Source organism: Vulpes lagopus, chromosome 8, assembly GCF_018345385.1.
Source record: "Vulpes lagopus strain Blue_001 chromosome 8, ASM1834538v1, whole genome shotgun sequence".
Lineage (NCBI taxonomy): Eukaryota > Metazoa > Chordata > Mammalia > Carnivora > Canidae > Vulpes > Vulpes lagopus.
The window spans coordinates 127,179,664-127,203,689 of record NC_054831.1 but is presented as its reverse complement, the minus strand read 5'-3'; the positions used below and the strand labels follow the sequence as shown (position 1 = coordinate 127,203,689).

The 24,026-nt window shown below is 35.8% G+C and overlaps 1 protein-coding gene across 18 annotated transcripts in view; it reads right to left on the bottom strand.

Moving 5' to 3' along the window:
• The window catches only part of EIF4G3 (eukaryotic translation initiation factor 4 gamma 3), a 336,337-nt gene that overhangs the window by 78,100 nt on the left and 234,211 nt on the right, over positions 1–24,026 (bottom strand). For all 18 annotated transcript variants that reach the window (XM_041768194.1, XM_041768199.1, XM_041768195.1 and 15 more), the window contains 3 exons: positions 9,580–9,668; positions 4,488–4,734; positions 105–238 (listed from right to left, as the gene is read on the bottom strand). In XM_041768194.1, coding sequence (XP_041624128.1) covers positions 105–238; positions 4,488–4,734; positions 9,580–9,668 — 470 coding nt within the window. The remainder of the gene's footprint in view (positions 1–104; positions 239–4,487; positions 4,735–9,579; positions 9,669–24,026) is intronic.

Sequence of the window (24,026 nt, the reverse complement as noted above, 5' to 3'; positions counted from 1 at the left end):
TAGCAATTCCTAAAAATTGCTCATACTTCACATATCTGTACTGATAACTGAAACCAGTTCCCTAAAAAAAAAAAAAGATAGCTTTCTCTGAGTTTACACCTTACTTTGTCAAGAACCACATCACTGATGGGAGGCAGGCCCTCTGGTTTCTGTATACAGGCTGGCATGTACTGGAAGTCCAGCAAAAACTCCCTGTCATACTGCTTCTTGCCTTCTGTATCAGCAGGCTTCCAGGAATCTAGAAAAAGGGATGTAGGCAGACAAGTGTCTTTGGGATCATTTATATGTATAACCAATCAGAATATAAACGAGATTCCGGTATTTATCCTGTCATAGACTAAAACACAAAGTAAACACAGAGCTACTGTCAGAAAATGTGATGTAAAAATTTTAAACTGTCATATGTTCCTTTATCCCTTCTGGATACCTTTGGATAGTAATCTGACATTTCTACAGAAACCAATTAATATACACATTAAGCAGCCTTTGGCCAGAAACATGCAATAATACTCATCAAAATAAACTACCACGCCTTTAAATACCTCAGAAATAAGGGATCTATAATACTCATTAGTTTCCTGTGAAAGAGGGATACTTTGGTTCTTCACTTGGAAATGTTATTTTGGAAGGGAAAAAAAGGCAAAAGGACACAAAACAAATACAAATAGCTGCTTTAAGATTCTGAAAAGGCTAAGCAGCTACATTTAAATTTTTCTCCCAACTATGGTTTACTTTTGAAGCATAGTTGACTTACAATATTGTATTAGTTTCAGATATACAAGACAGTGACTTGATAACTATATACAGTACAAAAGGCTCACCATGGTTAAGTGCAATTAACCATCTTCTACCATATAGTTATTATAATATTATTAGCTATATTCCCTATACTGTACTTTTCATCTCTGTGACTTATTTATTTTTTAACTGGAAATCTGACCCTCTCAATCTGTTCACCTTTTTTCCCCACCCCCCACCCACCTCTCCTCTGGCAATCACAGGCTGTTCTCTGAAATTATGTTTGTTTCTGTTTTTCTATTTGTTTGTTTTATACCTTTTTTTTTTTTTAAAGATTTTATTCATTTATTTATGAGAGACACACACAGAGAGAGATAGAGACATAGGCAGAAGGAGAAGCAGGCTCCATGCAGGGAGCCCGACGTGGGACTCAATCCCAGGTCTCCAGGATCATGCTCTGGGCTCAAGGTGGTGCTAAATCACTGAGCCACCCAGGCTGCCCTGTTTGTTTTATATCTAATGGTGTTTGTCTCTTTCTGTCTGACTTATTTCACTAGGTGTAATACACTCTAGGTCCATCCACATTGTCATAAATGGGAAGATTTCATTCATTTTGATGGTTGAGTAATACTCTACCATGTGTGTACACCTTGCATGCACATAGACACATATATACACACATCTTCATTTTCCATTCATCTATCAGTGGACACTTAGAGTGCTTACATATCTTGGTTACTGTAAATAATGCTATAATCAACATAGGGGTGAATACCCAAAAGGAGAATTACTGGGTCATAAGATATTTCCATTTTTAATTTTGAGGAACCCCCATACTTGTTTTCTATAGTAGTTGCACCATTTTTATTTCCACTAATAGTGCATGAAGGTTCCCTCTTCTTCACAATCTTACCAACACTTGCCATTTCTTGTCCTTTTGATACTAGCCATTCTGCCAGGTGTGAGGTGATATCTCATTGTGCTTTTGATTTGCATTGCCCTGACAAATAGTGATGTTGAGCATCTTTTCACTTGTCTAGTGGCAACCTTTATGTCTCCTTCTGAAAAATGTCTACTCAGGTCCTCAGCCCATTTTTTAAATTGGATTTTTTTATTTGGTGTTGACTTGTAGTTCTTTACACATTTTGGATAATAACCCTTTATCACTATTGACTACAGCTTAATCTGGAGAAAATAAAATTATGTACTTGCTGAAATAACTGAATAGGGAACGCACATATATCCTTCTTCAAATATCCTGACACTCTCTTGGCTAATATACATATATAAAAATACATAAAGTTTTATTTAAATATCTCTAAACTTAATGTGGGGCTTGAAATCACGATCCAGAAATCAAGAGTCACACATTCTTCTGACTGAGCCAGCCAGATGCTTCTTAGCTAATATTTTAATATTAATTTTAAGTTAATTTTTATTATATTATTTTATTTTTAAGATTTTATTTATTTATTCATGAAAGACAGAGAGAGGCAGAAACACAGGCAGAGAGAGAAGCAGGCTCCAGGCAGGGAGCCTGACACAGGAATTGATCCTGGGTCTCCAGGATCACACCCTGGGCTGAAGGCAGTGCCAAACCAGTGGGCCACTGGGGCTGCCAAATTTTAAGTTAATAGTAAGTGCTATGGCACTTACTTTGCAACTATGACTATTGTTACAGTTATCATTTCTCACAATCCTTACATAATATAAAGTTGGAGAATTTCTTAAAATTTTTATAGGATAATAAAAGCATGACATAGTATTTTTCTTTTAATTGACAAGATTCTCATCAAAATCAGGCCCCAGGGGACTCCTGGGTAGCTCAGTGGTTGAGCATCTGCCTTGAGCTCAGGGCATGATCCTGGGATCCGGGATAAAGTCCCACATCAGGCTCCCTGCAGGGAGCCTGCTTCTCCCTCTGCCTGTGTCTTTTTGCCTCTCTCTCTGAGTGTCTCATGAATAAATAAATAAAATCTTAAAAAAAAAATCAGGTCCCAGGATCACTTCATGGTAGTACTCTAGGTCCTTCTTTATATTAGTGGTTCTTAATATGTAAGTGATAGACTCTTGATGGTCTGGGATATTTTCAACAAAATCCTTATTACCTTATTATATTCATTAAAAGGCAGACAGTTTATTGGATCTAAATTTTAAACTGACTTTTTTTCCAATTATTGCTAGGGTATATTACAGTTTATTGTTCAATATAGTTCAGGCTAATAGGTAAGTACCTTGCCAGACTGAGGGATAAAAATATAACTGATGGGGGTCCCTGGGTGGCTCAGTCAGTACAGCATGTGACTCTTGATCTCAGAGTCATGTGTTTGAGCCTCACATTGGGCACAGAGCTTACTCAAAAAACAGAAACACACACACACACACACCCCAATATACTGACACAGTCCTACAAATGACAACAGTGTCTCAATCTTCTAAAGGACTGGTGGTATCCTCAAGTACTTCATGATATGAGACAAGCCTAGATTTCTAGAAGTAATTTCAGTATACTGAGTCCAGAAGTTAAACAAAAATTTTACTATAGCAAAATCCTACAATTTCACAAAGCCCACTGGCCACAGTTTACTGGTAGTGAAAAGATCAGTATATTAAGGTAGTATCAATCAGTTACTTTCAAACATTTCTTACTACAACTCACAATAAGAAATATGATTCTATGATTCAAAACAAATAAATATGTAAAAGAAATGTTTCTTAAAACAGCATTTACCCTAACTTTTGTAATGCACTGACAATTTTTAATTATCTATTTTTTAAAATGTTGGTTGTACATCACTAATTTCTGTGTAGATTATTTTTCAAGTCTGATATTTGATATTCAAACCCAATGTTACACAGAAGTCACTCAGATTTGGCAGACTAAGAAAAACATTGCACCTATCACAAATTTTCTATCAAATGAACCATCTTTCCCCACATATCCATGCCAAATCTCTCCAAAAATCTCGAAGGCAACCACAGTTTATACAGGACTGGGATAGAGCTTTAATGGACTTGCTGGTGCCTAAAGATGAAAGAGCCTCTGGGGCTTATCATGTATTTCACGGGGCACGTCTCATACTGCCTGTGCTTCGTAATCTAGTCACACTGCTTGTGATGATCATAGTTCAGGTCTACAGAGTTGTCAACAAGTTTCTGTTGTGAAATTAGTGAGTTACAACCAACATTTTTTAATTCTTTTGTTTTTCTTTTTTCTTTTCTTCCCTTTAAATAGGCTCCACACCCAACATGGGACTTGAATTCATAACCCTGAGATCAAGAGTCATAAGCTCTACTGACTGAGCTAGCCAGATATGCCATAACCCAACATTTTATAAAGAGAAAAGAATAAAAAATGTGTGTTACATGTAATAAGGGTAAGTGATTAAGGCTTGTGACATGGTAAGCACAAACAAGCACTGAAACAGCCCTTTCAATTCAACTAAATAAAATTAAATTTCTCTTGTCAAATCCCACCAGTCTAGCACTGACTGACAACCTATGCCAGCTGCTCTTCCAATGCCAGTAAAAGCAGAACACCAGCATCAGATATCACTTCCGCCAACAAGGAACTCCCTGGATTTGCTAGTCACTAACTTTCACCCACTAATCTATTCTGTAAATATTATACTGTGATAGCCTCTTTCTTTCATCCAATATTTCCCACAATAAGCCAACATTACTGTAAGGTTATAACAGAGTGAAGGTGAAAAGGAAAGAACTACAGAGGAAGGCAGGGATACACTTACCTGGTTTGAATGGGAATGTCACCCCTTCACCAGAACTATCAGTGGAGCCTGAATTAGCATCTATTCCTTCACCCTCAGAAACACTCTCAGCACCATTACGTACAGGCTCAGCTTCTTCTCCATTTTCTTCCACAGTTTTTATTTTTTTTAGGTCAGAGGTGTCTCTTCCAGGATGAAACCCTTGGCTCATTTTATCCTGTTCAGATTCAAGTACTTTGTCACCTGAAAGATCCTCTTCAGCTTTAGGCTAAAGCGTAAGTGAACACAGAAGTTACATCATTTTTACCATGTAAATATGCATGAAAACCTACACCTATCCCCTCTAAAAGCATAGGAAAACAGGTCACTAAAAAAAAGTTTGTCTATGCTCAGCATATGGTACTAGAATGCTAAGTTTATTAAAAACACTTTTCTCATTTCATCTCTTGGCAGAGAGAAGATAGGTCACATGGCTACTGAAATGCTTTAACATGACTAATGAAATCTAAATGTACCAAAGGTTAGAATGGAAAGAACTGTTAATCCTTGCACTTGTTGAACATGAAAGAGGCCTAGTCAGAAATCTAAATCAAGCACTCCTACTCTTGCCACTAACGCTCAGCAGGTATAAAAAGAAACATTAGAGGGAGACTTTTGTGCTTCTCTTGCTGCTAAATGGAGGGTTTGATGAATAAAGTACCTAGGTCCTGCAAAGCTGATCATCTTTCATTTTACAAGGAGGGCACTTGTTAGTTAAAGTCTATTTTGTTTATTGGTTCTTAGAATTCTCTGTGGTTGTAACCTTACTCAAATTGTATATGGAAAAGTCGTTGGCATATATTCCTCTACAGAGGCAGAAATCCGGGTTCTGGTGCATCCTATTTTTATTGTTTAAGATTTATGGGCAGCCCGGGTGGCTCAGTTGTTTAGGACAGCCTTCAGCCCAGGGCATGATCCTGGAGACCCGGGATCAAGTCCCACCTCGGGCTCCCTGCATGGAGCCTACTTCTCCCTCTACCTGTGTCTGTGCCTCTCTCTATTCTGTGTTTCTCATGAATAAATAAAATCTTAAAAAAAAAAACAAAAAACAAAAAACAAACCTTTATTTCTTATTTATTTTTGAGAAAGAAAGAGAGCACAAGTGAGAGGGGCAGAGGGAAAGAATCACAAGGAGACTCCAGGCTAAACATGAAGCCTGATGCAGGGCTGGATTTTGTGACTTTAAGATTACAACCTGAGCCGAAACCAAGAGTGGGATGTTTAAATGACTGCTTCATCCAGGCGCCCTTGGTGCATCCTATTTTTAAAAAGCAAAATAGAATGAACGTTATTTACCAGATGATTTTTGACCACTATAATTCAGATATCAAAAAGATTAATTTCTTGTGGTGCCTGAGTGGCTCAGTAGGTTGAGCATCTGACTCTTGGTTTCGGCTTAGGTCAGAATCTCAGGGTTTGGGATGGGGCCTCATGACAGGCTCCTTGCTCAGTGCAGAGAGTCTGCTTGGGATTCTCTTCTCTCTCACCCTCTGCTCCTCCTCCCGCATGCACTCTCTCTCTAAAAAATTAAAGAAATAAATACAATCTTTTAAAAAGTTTTTGAGGGCCATATATGAACCATCAAAATTTCTTGACATTAGTTCTCCATGAACTTTGTGTCTTTCTATATTATGAAGGGTAAGCACTCTAAAAACAAACCTTTGGAAGAAGCACTCAGAGGAAGTAGACATTCTAAGTGATAAATTCATGCTAGGAGAGCAAAAAAATGTCATATCAATTGGTTACCTCAATTGATTTATGAAAGTATATTTTTTCCAAAAAAATCAGTTACAAATCCTACTTAAAAATTTTTTTTTTATTTTTTAAAGATTTTATTCATTTATTCATGAGAGACACAGAGAGAAAGAGAGGCAGAGACACAGGCAGAGGGAGAAGCAGGCTCCTTGTGGGAAGCCCTATGCGAAACTCGATCCCGGGTCTTCAGGGTCATGCCCTGGGCTGAAGGCGGCGCTAAACCGCTGAGCCACACGGGCTGTCCCCTACTTTCTTATATAAGTGAAATACTGTAAAATATTGTAACAAGTATAACACTAGTCAATTATCTTCATCAGATCACGGGGAAAAGACAACATTTTAGAATGTTGTCAATAGAAATAGACAGGTTTTCAGGACTGGTTTACATAATGAAAAACAAGTTCATGAAAACACACAGACACACACACTCCCACTACCACTCATTTTGACATGTGCTTTCCCCACTCTCCTAACAGAAAAACACAGTATGGAAACCATCAAAGAAAGACATAAAAATTTCAAGAAAATAATGGCTGAGATGATTTCTTTTTAAAACGTGGCACAGAGTGACTTTGAGAAAAAAAAGATCTATCAAGTTTGAAACATGAATCAACAACCTTTTTCTTATTCTACACTCTACTGTAGTCTAACTTTTAACGACCGTGTAATATCACCTTCTAATTAAGTATACATCAAGATCTTGAATAATTTGGCTTGAGAGTCTGTCAATGATACTTAAACTTATTAAAGAGCAGTATAACTACATTATACATTTACAGACCATTCATATTTCAGGGGTTGTAAAATGAAGAAAAATGTTATTTTAGAGAAAAAAAATATATTATGTCCTCTTTGTGGACCTAAAATTGACAACAGAAAATCTACTGGACATAAGCAGAGAACGTATTACTTGGAAACTTAATTTCTAACTGGAAAAAGAAGTATAAATAAACTTGTTTCCATGAATGACAAACCATTATTCAGAGAACAAAACATCACCAAAGTGTCTGAGGAACATTGTTAGAAGGATATTTTTTAAGGGAATCCACAAAATTAGCTGCATTAAATATTTATGATGATTATTTTTCTCTCAGCTGCAAGAAGCTCTATTAAACTAGTTTATAAGCATCTTAACAGTTCCTAAACTATTTACCACGAAAACCAGACTGAAGAAAGAAAACACCTTATTGGCTGGACTGTCAAACAAAGGTTAAACTTTTATAGGAAGTTGTTAAAAGAAGAATTTAGTTGATAAAACTGCCTGTTTAATTTATGAGTTTTTAAAGTCCAAGAAAATCAGACCCAACAACTATATGTAGTAACTAATGAAATATCCTAAAAATTTAAAACAAATTTTAAGATCCTTTGATCAACAATTTTGAGATAAATCACATTTCACATTAACTTTCTAGGCTATAATTTATAGAAATTGTTAAAATATTTGCAATGACATAACAAACCAATATATAACCTAAAACATGCTGATATCTGAAACACATTCTTTTAAAGGCTGAGAAAAATCTTTTAAGAAAAAGAGTTTGAGGATCAGTGAAAATAAAGATAATGACACCCATTATGCATTGAAGTACTGTAATAAATGCACAACTATAGCAAAAACTGGAACTAGGATTTCTGGGGGGTGGGGGGAAGGTCTGTGTGCAAATAAATTCTTTATTATAAACTATACAGTTCAGAAAAAATGGATTCAAAAACGAGTAAAAACAGTTTTTATGTATGAAGAATAACAATCCGAAGAAGGTTTTAGCTAACTATGGTTCATGGGCCAAATATGGCTCATCCTCCATTTCTGTATAGTATGCAAGGTAAATATGGTTTCTGCATTTGTACTCACTGAAAAAATTCCAAAGAAGAATATTTTATGACACATGAATATTATATGAAATTCAAATTTCAGTGTCTGTCAATGAATTTCTACTGGAATGTAGTCACAATCATTCTTTTATACATTGTCTATGGCTGTGTTTGGGGTACAGCAAAAGAGTTGAGAAACTGTGACAGGGATCATATAATCTACAAAGTCTAAACTATTTACTATGTGGACTGTTACAGGAAATGTTGGCTAGCCCATGACCTAAAGAAGAGGGTGAATATTTGCAGGAGTGGTGGCCTACCTATTTAATATTCAGTAATGCCTAGAAACGAGCAAAGATTAACGAAGTACAATAGAAGAAAACAAATAAAAAATAGCAGAATCTAAAGAGAAAACAGTTTATGAAGCTCTTGCAGCCATACCAGGAATGTATGAAATTCCCCTGCCTCTGGAAGGTATTTTATTCTCTGTAGTAGCAACATTTTCTTGTTCAGCTGCAAGACAAGTGCAGCAACTATTTGCACCTCTACAACTTCCTGCCAATTCTTACCCCCTGATAACCACACTGTAAGCACTTCCATGAAACATTTTGGTGGTTGCTAAGGGACTAACTGTGACATCAGTAGAGCATGTAAGAGCAGTGACAGGACAGGGGGAAGTAACAAAGGGGTACTGTGAACTTCTTGGAAAGGTAAGAATTATACTAGATAGAAAAGCCTTTTGAAATAAATGCATTTAAAGTCACTTTAAAATAATTTGTATATTCTAATGTTATCACCATATATATTTAATAAATATTACTTTAATAAAGTAGATGTTAAGAGTTCAAAAAATAAAAAAGCAATATACAGATCTTTTAGATTACTTTTCATTTATAAGCTAGAGTACATAGCACTAAAGATATTGAGATTATAGACCATGAAACTGATAGAACACTCTTAGGGCTATGCCTTTGTTTCTTCCTCGCATGGTCTCCTGTTGTGCTGTAACCTACAGCAAAACCTGGCATGGTTTAGTTCAAAACAGGCAAATCGTATATGAAAAGTTATGTTACTGGGATGCAGTTAAAAGATGACAGATCCAAAATCAATTTACTTAAAATGTACTTGATGATTTCTACCACCATTGTTAATGAGTATTTGACAAATTTGTTTGCATTTTTTTTTAACCAGATTAGGCTTTCCATCTAGTTAACAGAAGGAAAAATTCAATTGAGGGGGGTGGGGACTAGTCAAAATTTAAACAATAACTTAGTTTTGCCATTTTAGAATTGGCATTTTGAAAGAGACAGGAATCCGATGAAACTGAAGATGCTATCACAAATCTTATAAAAATTCTATAGGTGGACTAAAAACAGACTCTGAGCTCAATATACCATGTTTTGTCTGAAAAACAGTATCTCAAGAAGGATATATAAACCCACACTTGTCTTAGGAAATAGCACCACTACTCTGAAGATAAGCTAAAGAGATTTACTCTTCCCCTTACCTCCACTTCTGCCTCTAACACTTCTTCAGTGGTTCGGGTCCGATCTTTTGGTTTCTTCCACATCTTTGGTGCAGTTACAACTGTCTGAGCTGAAATACAAGATCAGTGCCATTACTTCTCACTGTAAAGTCATGTTTGGAAATACTGAGTCTAAAATGATACCTGTATTCAAATTTAGCAGAACAAAAGAGGGCTTCACCCATATGGAAGAAACAGCTGAATGATCAAATGAACAACTGTGTGGTTATGGCCCAGAGATTACAGCGGCACAAGTCTTAGGCACAAATTGTGCATATCAGCACAGATAGCCTTACAACCAGTGCCCTACGTTCCTCCTGCTTCATGGTTAGGACACATAATTCAGTATGCGTTATCTATATAAGAAACTGGCCTACCGGACAGCCCTGGTGGCTCAGTGGTTTAGCGCCAGGGCATGATCCTAGAGACCCGGGATCGAGTCCCATGTCAGGCTCCCTGCATGGAGCCTGCTTCTCCCTCTTTCTGTGTCTCTGCCTCTCTCGCTCTCTCCTCTGTGTTTTCATATGAATAAATAAATAAAATCTTAAGAAAAAAAAGAAATTGGCCTACCAACCAGTTCTAGACTTGGGTCTGCTTCTATTATTAACTAACTACTAACACTTCTCAGTGGATGTACATTCAACTATAAAATGAGGAGTGAGATTAGATAATATCTAAGGTTCTTTTAAGCTACAAAAGGTATAAAATTCCAGCTTGTTTTTTAAAGCTTTCTAGACAACAAAAGTACACTTTAAGATTTTATTAGCTAGGGGATCCCTGAGTAACTCAGAGGTTTAGCGCCTGCCTTCGGCCTAGGGCGTGATCCTGGAGTCTCCAGATTGAGTCCTCGGATTGAGTCCCACATCGGGCTCCTTGCATGGGGCCTGCTTCTCCCTCTGCCTGTGTCTCTGCCTCTCTCTCTCTCTCTCTCTCTCTCTCTCATAAATAAATAAAATTAAAAAGATTTCATTAGCTAGGCAGAACTTCTACAACATTCACTTCTCATTTCAGATCAATACTGTCAAATCTACTCGTTCATACTGCTGGGGAAAAAGACAACCTAATTTTTACTGATTATATTGTATCAGTAGTTCTAGATGGAAAATTAAGCCTACAAAGGATTTTTAAATATTCATTTGGCTTGCAAATTCCACAAAATCTTTCCACATGTGGATGTACAATTTGGATGTACAAAAGACTAAAAATCAGATAGCAAATAGAATATAGTAAAAGGATCCTACAGAAGTCAACACATGAGTGAACAGAGAGAAGTGAGGAATGACAGGAAGATGGGCAAGGAGAAGAGTCAAAGAAAGGCCACTTAACAAATAGAAGACATTGTCAAAAGTGAATAAACATGAAACTAAAAGGTACCATGTACTGGTTTTCTATAGAAATATAAGATCATTCATTCAAGACAAAACCAACCAATTTCTCTAGACAGCCTACTCTTTTTCAGAACAGTAGAATATGAACACTTACACTGTTCTGAGGAACAAGGAAAAGGAAACATTTAACATTCTTCTCAAAATTACTGCACCATCATAAAAAATACTCCTGTAAATCTCCTTTGTTACACACACCTCAATTCTTTTTTATCCATCCTGTCACAGACTATAATGAACAAGAAAACATTAGACCGCTGTTATTCTTCCTTGCTGACTTACTCAAATCAACTACTTTCTCAGAGAATGGAACTAAGATTATGGTAACCACACATGGGTTTAAATTTCCTACTGCCACAGAGTCTTATATTGAATATGTATATGTATGTATGTTTGTATCTATGTATGTATGTAGTGGTCTCTTTTCACTTTTTATGGATCTTCTCATTTTATATAACCAGTCTGTTTTATACGTATCTCTCCAAAATGATGTGATTAATTCTGGTTCCACAACAGAATCTATTTTAAAAGTTACAGAGTTTGGGGCACATGCACATTTTATTTTAAATTTTATTTAATATATGCATAGGACACCTGAGTGGCTCAGTTGAGCATGTGCCTTCAGCTCAGGGCATGATCCGGGTACTGGGATCAAGTCCCGCATCTGGCTCCCCATAGGGAGCCTGCTTGCTTCTGCCTCTGCCTGTCTCTGCCTCTCTGTGTGTCTCTCATGAATAAATAAATAAAATCTTAGGAAAAAAGTAAGATATATCCAATGAAGAACACTTATAAAATTTAGACAGATATCAATTTGGTAAAAATATCTCTAAGATATTGTGAATACTCTGGCTGAATTTCTTGCCAGCATTTAAAAGACACAAGTATATGTACACTATATAGTTTTGTAATCTTTTTTTTTTTTAAACTGAACTGCAAACATGAATGTAAACCTTATACTTCTGATCTTTCGGTAGGAACTGTCATAACAAATCAACTTAGTCAAAATCCCTCTATGTTTAACGTATTACATTTTTATTAACAGTAAAAGAAAAGTTCACAGACTGATATTTGATTTAAAAAAAAGAAAGATAAAATATAATAGGCAGTGAAGAACTACAAAGAGCTAGATGTACATGATTTTAATTAAGTCACTTTAGTTAAGAGTAAGGAGGAAGAAAGAAAAACTTCTTGACCAGTCTGTAGGAAGTCCAATTTAAGATAGAATTACACTGCTGAAGTGTCAATCAACTGACCAGGACCAAGTCACAGCTAGGATTTTTATGAGCTGCTTCTAGTAGCAAAGATTTGGCTTTGGGCTAGTGAGATTAGGCTAAAGGCTTAAAAAGAGATTAGGTTAAAAAAAAAAGAAAGAGGGGATCCCTGGGTGGCGCAGCGGTTTGGCGCCTGCCTTTGGCCCAGGGCGCGGTCCTGGAGACCCGGGATCGAATCCCACATCAGGCTCCCGGTGCATGGAGCCTGCTTCTCCCTCTGCCTGTGTCTCTGCCTCTCTCTCTCTCTCTGTGACTATCATAAATAAAAAAAAAAAAAAAAAAAAAAAAAAAGAAAGGGCAAAGTAAAAAATTAGACCCATTATTACATTTATAACCATGTAAAATACTTATGTTAAGTTTGGAAGGATATAAGGAAAAGTGTTATGTTAAGACTTAGACCACAATATTTGAACAATAGCAGGCTTTCCTCTGTTCTTCAATATTATAGTAATAATTTAAAATTGGAAGAAAATAAAAGGGTGAAGCTTTTAAAACTGATTTTTATTCATTGTTTCAATCCTGTATGATTGAAGTGGAGGCATTTTGTTCTAGATTTTAGGACTGCTCTTTATAAAAATACTCCTGAAATAAATTCTAAAAACTGTTAATCTTACCAAAGATGTTAGAATTTTATATATGTTTTTTGATATACAGTGGACTTGGGGAACTCACGGAGCTCTTTAACACCATTTGTTTTAAACAAAAACGTGGGAACATCATCATTACACGGAGGTTAAAAGAACGTCAAAGAGGTGATTACATACGAGAGGTAAATTTTTACTCCTAACATATTCTATTAGCTATGTAATATAAATCTGAAAACAACATTCAGTAAAGATACCATGTTGGTAAACTTGCTTATCTTTACTAGATCACTCTCTATTACTTATTTCTCCAGTGTAATCAAGTTAAGTGCCCAGAAAACTGTTAAGCGTTAATAAAATTTCAATTTTTTTTCTGATGCCAAAAAGGAAAAAGATCTTTTCTACTTTCCCTTTTCTTAGATCTTTGCCTAAAGAAAACTTATAACCATAAATTCTTCCTCTATCTATGTGACATATGTGTAAATCTTTTTATTTTATTTTATTTTTTTGTGTAAATCTTTTTAAATGCTGAAGAAGAAAAAGCTCTTTCGCAGCTTTATAACTCAGGAATGTTTTTCTTAAGAGTCTGGGAACCATCTCTTTGTCATCATGGGAGTTTCCTCTAAGCAAGTACCTCATCATAAGTATATGTGGAGTTTAATTTCTCGTCTGGATAAAGGCAACTGAACTAACAGATGGACACCTCAACTACCAAGAGAATTAAGGATGAACTAGATATAACAGCAATGGTGCTGGTACAGTCCTGCTACAGGAAGACAAATTACCTTTATCTTGAGAACATGTATGTGATAAATTATATTTGTTTGGCTTTAGGAAAGGGTGGGATTTCCTTCATCTGTAATCTCATTAGTGGGTTGCCTATGATGCTCACTGCAGACATAATGCTTCTTCAATAATAAAACTATTTTCTTTCTTTTCTGCATTTGTGAAGAGCATTTTCTGGACTGGCAGGAGGTTTCAATTTTTACCTCCACAATTCAGTAACAAGAATGAGATGGTTTAAGTGCCTAAAAGGCACAAATCAGCTGAAGATCTTGTGGTCACATAACACCCAGATAAGAGACCAAGAATTATAAAAAGTCTCCCTTCTAGCTCTCCATTCTTTTGGAATATAACATGAACTCCTTAGCTCTAAGATTTAAGATGAGTGTATTCAGAGTCTGAGTCTCCAGACCAAAGAGACACAACACTACGAAGACTTATTAAGAATAGATACCCCACTACTGGTAAGGGAAGAGCCTCCTTACATTGTTACAGGGTTGAATATAAAGAGTAGAATGTTCCAATAATGGAACTTCCAATCAGAATTCCCACACTTCACACTCAGTTCTAATCTCTTCTCTTTCCTATCATTTTTTCCCACATTTTATTGACTTTTTTTTAGATTTTGTGGTTTTAAATTCCTAAAGTTGGCATTAAATCATTCTGTTTACATCATATTCAAGAATTTTATCTCCAGTTTCTTGAGGCTGGGGATCTTAATGTCTTTTTTTTCTTCCATGGATGCTTATTAAAATCTAGGAAAATCTGATGATCTAAGAAACTGGGGCAGAAAAAGAAAAAACCCAGTTGAGAGAAGGGTAAGTTTTTACAATGGAGATGTACATGAACTAGAAAAACTAATAATGATAATCAAATACATAAGAATGATGGGTCACTGAAAGATATCAACCAAAAGAAACCACTAGGGAGTAAGTCTATCATTGTTTTCCAGCATCTTCTCAGGGGTATTTAAAATGGATGGATGGCTTGGTGATCATGCTTCCCATCATATGTTAAAATGCTCTATGACATCTTCACATAAATTTAAATAGTATAAGCTAGTCTGCCCATGGTCTAGTGCTAGAATCAAAAAAGAAAACAAAATGGGAATTCTAGACTTCAATTCTACCAAAAACATAATATCTATAACACAATTTAAAACTTTTTACTTCCACGTTGAATTACTACGTTGTACATCTGAAACTAATATCATACTGCTGGTTAACTGGAATTAAAATAAAAATGTAAAGTTGAAAAATAAATGTTTTTACTTCCAGGTTTAACGTTACACACTTTCAAGGTTAAGAGTCAAATTATAGACTTGTTCATTTTAATTTTTTATTTTTTTTGACTTGTTCATTTTTAAATTTTGGTTTGTTAATATTTTTAATGTTCTCAATATTTTTATTAATTGTATTGATCTTTCTTCCTAATTGTTTTGTTTTCTGTTTTTAAAATTTGTTATCTTAAATCTTTTGGGTGTAATTTGTTCCTCTTTTAAAAAAACCTCAGCTTTATGAGGTATAATCGACATCTAAAATAAGATATTTAGAGTGTACATTGTGGTGATCTGAGATATGCACACACTGTAGAAAGATTTCATCTAGTTCATTAACATATCTATCACCTCAGATATATATTGGCCAGGTGGTGGTGGTAAGGAAACTTAAGTTCTTTTCTCTTTGTAAATTTCAATTATACAATATGATGTTATCAACTATAGGCACCATGTTTTACATTAGATTTCAGACTTTATTGATATTACCTAGTTTATTTGAACGGCTTCTTCACATGGCTGAGTTCATTCATTTAAGACCACTTTTCTTTCCTAATATGTGCATTCAGTGGTGTAAACTGCCACCTAAATATTACATTAGCTGTGTAGTAGGCAGAACAATGTACTGCCAAAGATATCCATTCCCTAATCCCTGCACATTATGAATAGATTACCTTACATGACAAAAGTGAGTTTACAGATGTGATTAACTTAAGCGATCTTGAAATGGTGAGACTTTTATCTTCAATTAACCTACTGGACCAAATGTGATCAAAAGGGTCCATAAAAGTGGGAGGAAGCAAGAGAATCAGAGACATTTGTAGATGTTATGCTGCTGGCTTTGAACATGAAGAAAAGACTAGAGTCAAGGTGAATGTAAGTAGCCTCTAAAAGATGTTGAAAAAGCATGGGAATAAAATATCTCCCAGTCTCCAGAAAAAAATACATTCTTGTTGCTATCTCAAGTTTAGTCCAATGAAACTAATTTTGGACTTCGGACCTCCCAAATTATGACATAATAAATTTGTGTTGTCTTTTAGCCAATAGGTTTGTGGTGATTTGTTAAACACCAATAGGAATGAATAGCAGCATAGAATTTTCTTTTGGGTTTTCATTTCCATTCAGTTGAAAATACTTTTTTCCCTTTGACTTCCCCTTTTATCCTTGGGTTATACAGAAGCGTGTAATTTAGTTTCTGAATATTTGGGGGATTTTCCAGAGATATTTTTCTTACTCATTTCTAGTTTAATTACATTGTGGTCAGAGAACATACATGCTTTGACTTGAATCTTCTGATCAAAAGTTGTTTGTAAGTCATAACATGGTCAGTCTTGGTAAATCTGCCATTTGCACTCATGTATCTGTTGAGTGTCTTTTTATTTTATTTTTTTTTAAGATTGTATTTATTTATTCATGAGAGACAGAGAAAGAGAGAGAGAGGCAGAGACACAGGCAGAAGGAGAAGCAGGCTCCTCGCAGGAAGCCTGATGTGGGACTCCATCCCACTCCTGGGATCACGCCCCTGAGCCAAAGGCAGATGCTCAACCACTGAGCCACCCAGACGTCCCTGTTTGAGTGTTTTGTGTCAATTAGGTCAAGTTGGTTGACTGTGCTACCAAAGTCTTCTATAGTCTAATTTCTGTCTACTGCTTCTACCAATTATTTCTCTAATTATGCCATGGATGGATGTCAGTACTTTTTGCACATGTGAAATGCAGTTATAATAACTTAATAACAATTTTGTCTGCAAATTCTAACAGCTATGTCAGTTATAAATCAGTTTTGATTGGCTCATTTTCTGCTCATTTTGGAACATACTTTTCCCATAACCTCATTAGTTCTACTCATCATTTGAGGAAGAAACAATATCAATTCTATACAAACTTTTCTAGAATATTGAAGAGGAGGGAGGGACTACTTACTAATTTCATTCTATGACGTCAACATTACCCAGATGCCCAGATATGAAAATTACCAGAAAACCACAGCGCAATATCCTTAACTTAAGATGCCCCCCCAAAAAAACTAAATAAAATTGTAGCAAACCAAATTCAACAATACAAAAGCAACCCCACAAAAAACCCTCCCCACCTCGGAGATAAATTATATTTCAGGAAAGCAAAGTTGGTCTAATATTTAAATACCAAGTATAAAGCAAGTAGTAAACAAAAGAAAACCATGACTGTCTCAAGATGAGTAGGAAAAACATTTGGTAAAATTCAATTCTCTCCCTGATTGAAATGACTCTCAGAAAATTAGGAATAAAAGAGAATTTCCTCAACCAAATAATTTTAAAACCTACAATTAACACCATAATTAACGGTGAAAAATTGAGGAAACCCTGGGTGGCTCACTGGTTGAGCATCGGCTCAGGGCCTTATCTCCGAGTCTTGGGACTGAGTCACACATTGGGCTCCTTGTGTGGAGCCTGCATCTCCCTTGGCCTGGGTCTCTGCCTTTCTCTCTCTCTGTCTCTCATGAATAAAGAAATAAAATCTTTTTTTAAAATGGTGAAAGATTGAATGCTTTCTTTCTGTGATTGAGACTAAGACAAGAATGTGTACTTTCACCACTTTCAGTCAATAATATATTGAAGATACTAGCTAGGGCAAGAAGTCAAGAAAAAGAAATAAAAGGTGCCCCTCTGTTAGAAATGAAATAGAATTGTCTTTGTTCAGGAATGACGTAAGTACTTACATAGAAAATCCAATGAAATCTCTAGCACAAAAAATGTTAATAAAACTAGTAAATGAAATTCAGTAGGATTGCAATATAAGAGACTAAAAGAAAACTCGACTGTATTTCCATATACTAGTAATAAAAATTAAAAATTGGAATGAAAATTATCACTTATAATAGCATCTAAAGATAAAAATTTGACAAAATTACCAAAGACTTGTAGGTTAAAACCTTCAAAACATTGCTGAGAGAATTAAAGAAGACAAATTGTGAAAATATGCCATTTTCCTAGGTCAGAAGACTCAATATTGTAAGATGTCAACTCTATCAACTGAATTCAACACAAACCAAATCAAATTCCAACAGCCTTTTTTGTAAGAGTAAGCTCTATGCAACATGGGACTTGAATGAGATCGAGTCATAAGCTCTACTGACTGAGCTAGCCAGATGCCCCAACTAACAGGTTTTGTAGAAAAAAATTTGTAGGGAAAACTGATTCTAAAATTAACATAGTTTTAACTATACTGGAATTAAGATAAAAACTTAATTAAAATGCAGGAAATTATATTAACAAAAAGCAAAAGACAAGAATTGCCAAAACAATTTTGAAAAAGAATAATAAAGTTGGAGGACGTCATACTATATGACTAGAAACCTCAAAAATCATAACAGTGCGGGGACGCCTGGGTGACTCAGCAGTTGAGTGTCTGCCTTTGGCTCAGGTCGTGATCCCAGAGTTCTGGGATTGAGTCCCACCTCGGGCTCCTTGCATGGAGCCTGCTTCTCCCTCTGCCTATGTCTCTGCTTCTCTGTCTCTGTCTCTCATGAATAAATAAATAAAATCTTTTAAAAAGAAATCTTAACAGTGTGGCATCAAGAAAGAACAACTAGATCAATCAATGGAAAAACAGAGAATCCAGAAATCAACCCACATATAATATATATAACATATTGTGGGTAAAGGTGTTAAGAAAATTCACCAGAGAAAAGACAGCCTGTATGAAATTCTCATACAGCACTGGTGGGGATGTAAAATGGCACAAGTATCTGGAAAATGGTTTACAGTTTCTTAAAAAGTTAAAATATGCATTACATGGAACCAAGACATTCTACTCGTATTTACTCAAAAGACAAAATATATCCATAAAAAGATCTGTACACAGATGTTCACAGAACTCTGTTCTAATAGCTCCAAACTCAAGTGTCTATCAATAGATTTTATTTATTTATTCATGAGAGACAGAGAGAAAGAGAGAGAGAGAGAGAGAGAGAGGCAGAGACACAGGCAGAGGGAGAAGCAAGCTCCATGCAGGAAGCATGATATAGGACTTGATCCTGGGACTCCAGAATCACATCCTGGGCCAAAGGCAGGTGCTAAAACCGCTGAACCACCCAGGCGTCCCAAAATTTATACTTTCTGATTTCATTTATATAACATTCTAATAAATGCAAACCAATTTACAGTGACAGGAAGTAGATGAGTGCTTGCCGTTGGAATGAAGTGAGGGTAGTACAGCTCAGAGGGATTTATAAACAGGTATGAGGAAACTTTGTGGGGTAAGATATTCATTACCTTGAGCTAGTAATGGTTTCATGAGCATATATAAAGATGTCAAAACTAATACAATATATACATGTATATATTTATATATATAAATGTGAACTTTATGTGAATGACACCTCAATAAAGGTGTTAAAATGGCCTGGGGGTGGTTTCCAAAAGAAAAAACATAAGCATATCTATGTATCAATTACAAACCTGCTAAAAAACGACAGTGTTTTTTAAAGACTTTGAAATAGCTTGTATAGTATTCTCCATTTATGTTAAAGAAATATCTAAAAAAAAAAAAAAGAAGTATGTATCTATACATGCAAGCAATGGGACTCCAAGGGCTTTTTCTCTTTTCCTAACTTTTGTCGCTTTTTATCTATTATCTTTTTTTTAAATGACAAAAATATCAATTTAAGCAAATATAAAGGTAATAATCCCCCTCCCCTAACTAGCTAATTCTAGTGGCCTGAGGTAAACAACATTAACACTCTTTGATACATAGTCGGCCACACCTTAATGACTCATACAAATAATCACAATCAAATACATACGTCTATTTTTAAGTAGAAAAATAGAGTCATACTAAAAGTTATTTTGCAAAAATCTATTTTTAAGTAGAAAAATAGAGTCATATTAAAAGTTATTTTGCAAAAAGTTTTATTTTCCCTTAATTTGTTATGAAACTCTCTCCAGATTATCAAACAGTTCTATCTCATTCATATATTAGCTGTACAGTATTCCAGAGTAGATATGTAGAATTCCTCTTGAAAGAGATTTTGCTATTTTTCTTGCCAGACATAGTATCAGAAATTTAAAAGTAATTCACACTTACACAAATACATGAGGGTTGTATTTCCTCCCTTCTTACAGGTACTTGATTTGATACTGATATTACAGCTAAAAAATGTACTTCCACACTCAATAATGGATGAGCATCTTCTCTCGCTCTTTCTTTTTGGCTATTTGTTCTTTCTTTTCTGTGATTTTTTTTTTAACCCAATCTTCTATTAGGCTGTTGGCTTTTTTTTTTTTTTTAAACTCACAGATACCCTGCAAACAAGTTGTTAACCTTTTACATACTGTCCTGTTTCTTTTTATGAAGACAAAATTCAAAATTTTATAATGAACTTCCTCTAATGAATATGTGTTGCTTTTTTCAAACAATATAAAAAAAATACCATGAAAGAAAACACACATTTTAATTATTTTGAAATTAAGGCAATGACTCAAAAACTTATGAATATGCAACTTTCAAAACCAAAGATTTTTAAATGATTTCAGTTGAGGGCACCTGGCTGGCTTCGTCAAGAGTATGGGACACCTGAACTAGGGGTTGTGAATTTGAGTCCCATCCTGGGTGTAGACATTACTGAAATAAATAGAACTTAAAAAAAAAAAATGGATTTACTTGGATGAGTATAAATGTACTACTAGCAATCTACTTCACAATCTTTAAAACCACATGTTTCTCTAGTTTCTGAAGCATATTAAAGCTAGGATTTTAGCTTAGACCTTCTGGTCAACAACAGGACCATTTACTGCCCCACCAGCACTAAAAATTTTACTACCACTTAATGTGCCTTTGCTATTGTACACAATCAAAGACATGGACATAAATTAAGACTCTATTATCAGTCCTTTGACGATAAGGACTGCATCTTATTGGTCTCCTTTGTATATCCACCATTTAATATAACGTCTAAACCATGGTAGACACTCACTGAAAATGTGTTTATGAATGAATGCCCTGCAATCAAAATTCAATTCAAAGTTAATGTTTCTCTACAACAATAAACACCAATTCAGCTCCTTCTGTGTAGTAAGAAGTATTATATTATTTCCATTTCAGAGATGAGAAAATTGAAATACAGACAGGTTAACTCAATTGCCCCAACCCCATAAACAGTAAAGGCTGGAGCTACAATTAAAACATAGATGTAACTGCAAAACACTTGTCTTCCCAAAATAACATCCTGCCTCTTAACTCTGCCTTGTTCCTGCACCTTCTCTGCTAAATTTCAATTTCATTTACATTTTGGTTAAGAAGTCTTTTGTTTTCTAGCAGGAGAGGATGTGGAGTTAAACAAGGGAGGGTAGTGTGAAAAACCATTTGTCTGTCACCACTATGGCATAGTACCTCAAGTCTTGAGGAAAATAAAATGGCAAAGTGACTTTAAGGAGAAGATTTGATCCCAAAAGGCAGAGAATAATGCACTATGCAATTCTGTCAGCAGTAAGAGCAAAGATGACTCCAATGAGACCATTAGCATATTTTCTAAGTGTCTATATTGTATTTTACTGCTCTTTCTGCATGAACCTAGATATTTCTGCATTTTAATAAATGCTTTTGTATCCCTTCTACCATAATCAAAATAGCCTGCAATTGAAGATAAGTCCAGCAACTGATGAAGAAATGTCAATCACTACAGCACAAATGGATAATTAGACAATAGACTGTAACACAAATAGCTATCTTTCTGTTTACTCAATGCCTGTCACCTCTAAATACAACGCTAAGGCTCAATTACATGAATATACAAAAAAACTGGATTAAAAAAAAAAAAAAAACTTCCATTTGATCATCAGTGAGACCACACTGCCAGTGCTTTGCAAGTGCCCAAGACTACTGAAACCTTAATCTGGAGGAGCCACTATGGGTAATAAAACACACTCTAGTGAACCCCTGGTGGCTAAGTGGTTGAGCGCAGCCTTCAGCCAAGGGCATGATCTTGGAGACCTGAGGTGGAGTTCCGCATCGGGCTCACTGCATGGATCCTGCTTCTCCCTCTGCCTGTGTCTGCCTCTCTCTGTGTCTCTCATGAATAAATAAAATCTTAAACAAAAAAAACCACACACACTAACACATGTGCTTCCTCATTTCTTCACCTTACCCATCCCTAGATTTACACATCTGTCCTTCTGATCATTGAGTTCCCAAATACTGTGAACTGATAGAATTATATTTAGGTGTTAAGAGTCAAGGAATTATCAAAATGGAAAACTTTGTGAAGAAAGGCATACTGAAAAAAAAAAAGGCATACTGAAAGAATTGTCAGAAGTTTAGCATAGGGTAGGCTGAGAAGAGAGCATCAAAGCAATGATGTGGGAATTAGCACCTATTAAACAGGTGTGAAGGACTGGCCAAAACAACATAAAATTAGGGAGAGATGAGGATTAACACAGAACCTTAGCTGAAGGTTAACTCCAGAGTCTTGATCTTAGACCTTTGAAACAATTGTCTATACAACTCTTGGACAGATATAGCCAGAACCTATCTTCTCTGGAAGACTTTACTGGAGAGTTTCCAAGAGAAGTCTCAAAGGAGAGAGAGCTGCAATAGCTGGGATAATAATCTGCTAGTCTATGAAATGTACTAGAAAGGTAAGGGGATTGAATAGCTGGGTGAACAAATGAATGGGATGGAGAGCTGGAAGGACAAGAAAGGCCAACCTGTAGGAGGACTTACCGAGGGTGGCTCAACTGAGGCAAAAATATGCAAGAACTAAGCTAACTAAGAACTAAGGAAATGCAGAATCATTATTTCTAAAACACATATTCCTTATGTGTTTCATCCATAAATACTGACATTGCTCCCACAGCCCAGTCACGGGTTCTGTATTTGTGACATCAAACAATGCCCCTAGAATGGCTACTACAGTGGTGCATTCACTACCTAGCTGAGAATACCCTCTCAAACTTAGGTAAGATGTAGCTACTAGTAAAACAGTAAGAGTAAAAACAATACATATTCAGACATAAAATACATCAAAAGACAGTATGGCTTTTGGTTGTACCTCAACATTCCTCCATATCTGGTACTGTTGATTATGTTTTTGTTGAAATCTATGATTTAAATTTCTAAGCTGTAACTTCCCTAACTGGATTCAATTCAAGCTCCAGTGTTTTTAGCATTAAGTTCTTAAGCTGATGTCTCTGACAGATTGTTATATATGCTTGAAGTCCTATTCATTTTTTAAAAAATAGTAGCTTTATTGAGAAATAGTTAAGATACTATAAAGTCTACCTTTTTAAAGTACACAATTTACTTGTTTATAACTGTAATGAAAAAGCTTCAGTCTTTTCACTTCTCTTTGTAGGGAAAAAGTCAGTTATTCCCTATTGTGTGTTTCCTTTACCACTTGGAACACTTCACTTGACTTTTTTTTTTTTTTTTAAAGATTTTATTTATTCATGACACACAGAAAGAGAGGCAGAGGGAGAAGTAGGCTCCATGTAGGGAGCCTGATGCAGGACTCGATTCCTGGACCAGGATCACACCCTGAGCCAAAGGCAGGCACTCAATGGCTGAGCAACCGAGTTGTCCCCACTTCTGACATTTAGCATCAAATATGTAGGTTCCCCCCCATAACAAGCAATTCTGTGACACCATGGGTGTCCTACGATTTAACTCAATTCAAACACTATCAACCTGAAGATAGCGTCAGATCCCACAGGTTAGGGCTTAGTTCCCACAAGACTGTTCTTTTCACTCCTACTTCAGATGCCAGTTGAAAGCCAGGTGACTGATCAGTATAGATCAGAAGTTCCAATGACTATCCTCTCCTCAGGTTTGATTAATTTCCTAGAGCAGCTCACAGAACTCAGGGAGACATGTACTTGCATTTACCGATTTATTAAAAGATATGATAAAGGATCAGATGAAAATCCAGATGAAGGGATAGATAGGGCAAGGTCTGGGTGGGTCTCAAGTGTAGAAGCTTCCATCCCTGGAGTTGTAGTACATTACTCACTACTGGCATGGACACGTTTACCTGCCTGGAAGCTCTCGGAAACCCCATACCCCTGAAATTTTATGGAGGCTTCCTTACACAGGCATGATCAAACACTAAATCTCTTTGTATCCCCTCTCTTCTCTCAGGAGGATGGGGGATGGGGTTA